The sequence below is a fragment of the Fukomys damarensis genome, unplaced genomic scaffold, assembly GCF_012274545.1.
Source record: "Fukomys damarensis isolate Sample0158 unplaced genomic scaffold, DMR_v1.0_HiC HiC_scaffold_27, whole genome shotgun sequence".
Classification (NCBI taxonomy): Eukaryota; Metazoa; Chordata; class Mammalia; order Rodentia; family Bathyergidae; genus Fukomys; species Fukomys damarensis.
In genome coordinates, this window is record NW_022900939.1 from 5,543,528 (window position 1) to 5,548,273 (window position 4,746).

At 64.5% G+C, this 4,746-nt stretch overlaps 1 protein-coding gene across 1 annotated transcript in view; it reads left to right on the forward strand.

Moving 5' to 3' along the window:
- The first annotated feature begins 951 nt into the window (after nt 1–951).
- Mybpc3 (myosin binding protein C3) overlaps nt 952–4,746 on the forward strand; it is a 12,676-nt gene continuing 8,881 nt past the window's right edge. Inside the window, exons 1-7 of the mRNA XM_033756808.1 lie at nt 952–1,006; nt 2,114–2,380; nt 2,795–3,004; nt 3,085–3,233; nt 3,530–3,647; nt 3,823–3,872; nt 3,952–4,121. Coding sequence (XP_033612699.1) covers nt 982–1,006; nt 2,114–2,380; nt 2,795–3,004; nt 3,085–3,233; nt 3,530–3,647; nt 3,823–3,872; nt 3,952–4,121 — 989 coding nt within the window. The 5' untranslated portion in view covers nt 952–981. The remainder of the gene's footprint in view (nt 1,007–2,113; nt 2,381–2,794; nt 3,005–3,084; nt 3,234–3,529; nt 3,648–3,822; nt 3,873–3,951; nt 4,122–4,746) is intronic.

Consider the following 4,746-nt stretch of genomic DNA (forward strand, 5'->3'; position numbering starts at 1 on the left):
ACACATGCACCTTGGAGCGGGGTGGCCCTGGTAATTTGCTCCTTGCTGTAGCAATCAAGGACTGTGCTGGGGGGGCATCCAGACACCGGACAGGAGGCGCCCGGGACAGGAGGCCGGGCTGAGACGACTTCACTTAGCTGACCCCAGGCTCGCCCTTGCTGCTTCTACTTGGGAGTGTGTTTGGAGACGCGCCCCACCCGGTCCCCCCAAACCTGTGACACTGGCCCCCACCCAGAACACCAGGGTGACACAGTGAGGGGCAGAGACCGGCTCTTCCTGGTCTGTGTGCCCGGCAGTGCCTGAAGGGCTCTCATTTAGTGTTTTTAAAAATGTACTTTTTACAGTACTAGGGATCGGATGAATCCAAGACCTGCTCCCTGAGCTACATCCCCAATCCCTTTTTAAATTTTGAGACTGGGTCTCTAAGTCACTAAATTTCCCAGGCCAGCCTCACATTTGTGACCTTCCTGCCTCAGCCTCCCAGAGTGCTGGGACAGCAGGCATGTGCCACAACACCCTGCATGGTTTTCATGTGCAAACCTAGTTTATGTGTGTGATAGGCCAGTTCCGTGGGTGCATCTACCCCCCAGGTCTGCTTCACTCGTGAGGAAACGCAGGCTCTGCAGCGCCAGGGCCCGGGGAGGCACCACCACCTGGCTGGGGTGCCCTTGAGCAGTCAGCTCCTTCTGGGCCACCACAGTCCCAGGACATCCCAGACATGGGGCCCCTGAGGCCCACCATGGCCTGTTGCCCTGGGGGAGGGGAGGGGACACGGGCAGGAGCCGGGCAGGAGCCGGGCAGGAGGAGGTGGCCCTGCCTCCCAGAGGGGCCGCAGCTCTCCAGAGTGGTCTATATTTAGCAGGTGACCAGGCAGGACGCAGATAAGCAGTCCTGGGGGGGGCAGCCACCATAAATAGAGGGAGCACAGGACCCCTGTCCCTCTCAGCGGCCTGTACTGCACCTGCTGTGACTTCGCCCAAGATGCCTGAGGCAGTGAAGAAGTCAGGTAGCTCTGGGCCCAAGCTGGGCCTCAGCTCGGAGGAGGGTTGGGCAGTTGGGGGGCAGCAATGGGGGAGCCCCAGAGGTCCAGCATCTCAGGGTGCTGGCAGGTGGTCCTGTGAGACGATCTATCTTCCAGCCTGTTTCTCTCCCTATCCCTCTGGTGAGCTGAGGGTTGCCTGTGGCCCGGTGGCCAGAGGAGGGTCTGGGAAGCGCTCAGGGCCACCACCCCTCGCTTTGAACATGGGGGGCCCACCCTGCCCCCACCTGTCTCTTCAGATAGGAAGGAGCCCAGCAAACACCAGGCTTGAGCCAGCCTTGTCCTGGGCCCTTGGGTGCTCCCACCCTGTCCAGGGCCTGCTTTTCCCCATTTTTCCCTGTTTTTTTGAGCCAGTCTTGCTGTGTACCCCAGGCTGGCCTCAGATCCTTGGCGATCACCCTGCCTCAGCCTCCTGAGTGCTGGGATTATAGGCCTGTGCACCACGGTGCCTGGCTTGGTTTTCCCATCTTTGTGGGGAGGGCTTGGGTGGGGCAGGGTCCTTCCAACTGTGCCCATCTCAGCCTCCTGAGTCCACGCCCCTGGCGCTCATGCCAGGGTGACTCAGGGAGAGAAGAAGAAGGCCCAGCCCCGCCTGGCCCGGTGTCCTTCTGAGGTGGAGGTCATGGGGGTCACACCAGCCCAGGCCTTATCACCCCTTACCTCCATGGCACTTCGGATTTAGCCGTCCAATCAGGACCCCGCCCTGCCCAGGGCCCTGGGGGTGGGGCAGGGCCCAGGGGACACCAGCGTATCCTTCTGCGGAGGCCAGGCCACCCTGGGGGAGAAAGGCTCCTTGTCCTGCAGCCAGCCCCTTGCCCTGGGAAGAGCGGTGGGGGTGACGCAGGAAGACTCTTAGGTGTGCTTAGCAAGAGGGGTGCACGCCTGTAACCCCAGCACTTGGGGGGTCTGAGGCAGGGCCAAGGATCTGAGGCCAGCCCGGGGTACACAGGTGAAGTCCATGGTGAGACCCTGTCTCAAAACAACCAGAAATAAACCAAAAGAAAAAAGGGGAAAGCTGCAGGACTGGGTGCTTGGGCGAAGCAAGGCCCGCAGCCTCACCGAGGGGCCCTTCAGGCTCTGCCTTCAGCAAGAAGCCTCGGTCGGCGGAGGTGGCCGAGGGCAGCACCGCTGTGTTCGAGGCCGAGACGGAGCGCGCAGGGGTGAAGGTGCGCTGGCAGCGGGACGGCAGTGACATCAGCGCCAGTGACAAGCACGGCCTGGCCTCCGAGGGCCGGCGGCACACGCTGACGGTGCGAGACGCGGGCCCTGCAGACCAGGGCTCCTACGCGGTCATCGCAGGCTCCTCCAAGGTCAAATTTGACCTCAAGGTCGTAGAAGCAGGTGAGGTTGTGGGCAGCCACGCCTGCGGGTTTGGTTTTTTCTGACACAGGGTCTCAGTATGTAGCCCAGGCTGGCCTTGAGCTCACTGCAGTCCTCCTGCCTCAGCCTCCTGAGTGCTGGGATCACCGGCCTGCGCCACCACGCCTTTCTTTTCTGCGGTTTGAGCTTGGGTGGGGCAGCCCAGGCCCTGTTTGTCCCCATCCTGGGGGAATAGGGCGTCTCTTTCCCACTTGTGTGGCAGCCCGGGTGCTGCTGTCATGGACGGGGAGACAGACGCCAAGCGAGACCCACCCTCCCCTGGGGACCAGGTCCCGGTCCCCACCGGACACAGTGGGGACAGGTGACAGCAGGAGAGGGACTGTGGGACCCAGGGCCTGGCGCACAGCCTGTGCCTCGACTCCCCTGGTCCCTCAGCCAAGGTGGAGACCCCTGCACCGGGCCTGGCTGAGGCCCCCGGAGCCGCAGCCACAGCTCCCGAGTTGGAAGGCGGTGCCCCAGGACAGGAAGGCGATCGGGCCGGGCAGACTGGGCAGGCACAGGGACCCCCAGGCCCGGACCCAGCCGCCCCGGATGACCCCATCGGACTGTTTGTGACGCGCCCGCGGGACGGCGAGGTGACGGTGGGTGAGTGACGGCTGCTTCTCTGGGTGGAAAGGGAGGCCGCAGGGGCCCCCAGGCCCAGCAGTCACCCCTCCGGCCCGCAGGTGGCAGCGTCGCCTTCTCAGCCCGCGTGGCTGGGGACAGCATCCTGAAGCCGCCCGTTGTCAAGTGGTTCAAGGGCAAGTGGGTGGACCTGGGCAGCAAGGTGGGCCAGCACCTGCAGCTCCGCGACAGCTACGACCGCGCCAGTAAGGTAGGGCTGGGAGAAGTCGGGGACACCGGCGAGTGGGGGGACGCATGGAGAGGTCTCCAGCGGGGCAGGGCCAACACGTTCAGCTGTGCGCCCTTGCAATGCACAAAACAGCAGCCCCAAACCCACGTCGTTTGCCCTGGGGCTACCGCGATCTGTGCCTTTCCAGGCAGTGCCAGCAGGTGGCAGTCATGGGTCCCAAGAGGGGGGTCCTCTTCCTAACGCACAAGGAAGCTCCCTTAACTAACCCCAGAGGGGGAAGCCTGGCTGCACAGGGACTCACCCCAGCCCGCCCGCAGGTCTACCTGTTTGAGCTGCTCATCAATGACGCCCAGATGTCCTCGGCGGGCGGCTACCGCTGCGAGGTGTCCACCAAGGACAAATTCGACAGCTGCAACTTCAGCCTCACCGTGCACGGTGAGCGGGGCCTGTCCTGCCCCACGCCTGCGCCTTCCCGGGAACAGGGTCCCCAGCTGGGCACTGAGCAGGGCGTTTGAGTTCTGGGCCCCTGCCTTAGTGGCCTTCAAGCTCATGGGTCCCAGGGCCAGGGCCGGTTCCCTAGTGCCCCTCTGATGTCTCCTGTTTGCCACAGAGGCCGTTGGCCCAGGGGACCTGGACCTGCGATCCGCCTTCCGCCGCACGTGAGTGAGCCAGGGAGGCGGGGTGGGGCTGGCGGGGGACAGGGCTGAAGTCCGGGTGAGGACATGGAGTGACCCCACAGGAGCGTGGCCGGAGGACCTCGGCGAACCAGGTACCTGTGCCCCTGCGCGTTGCCCGGGAGCCCCCGCCCCACGCCCTTGCAGCCCGGTCGGGGGCCTCACCGGGCATTCTCTACAGCGACAGCCACGAGGACGCAGGGACCCTGGACTTCAGCTCGCTGCTGAAGAAGAGGTGAGATTCCCAGTCAGCGTAAGGCCCTGCGCCTCTCTGAGCCTGGCCCCTAAGAGAAGGCAGAGGAGACCTCTGCACTTGGAACAGGTTTAGGCGTGAACGCCTGTCACCCCAGCACTCGGGAGGCTGAGGCAGGGGGATCTCTTGGACCTGGAGAGGGGGAAGCTCCAGAGAGAGGCTCAGCACCCTCTGATCTGTGCTCTCTCCATCCCCTCCCCCTCCCCAACACTCGCCGTGATCCACTGCCGCTGCCCGCTGATGCTGCCACACCAGAGAGTAAGGACTGGCGTGGTTCCGTCCCTGCTGGGCTGGGTGAGGCCGGCAGAGGCTGCCCCCTGGCGGGGAGTCTCTGAGCCTTGGGGTGCTCCTGACACCCCTCACCCCGAGGGTGCTTAAGGAGGTGAAAGGCAGGCAGTGCCCACCCAGGTCCTGTCTGGGGCCTCCGAGCCCCATAGGCGCCCCTTAAATGTAGAGGAGCAGGTGTGGGGAGGAGTGAGGAGGGGAGGCCCAGGATGGGGGACCCGGGTTGGGGGCGGGGCCCAGAGCTGATTGTCCGTGTCCTTTCCGTCTGGAGCAGCAGCTTCCGGACCCCGCGGTGAGTGCCCGCCTCCCTCCCTTCCTCCCT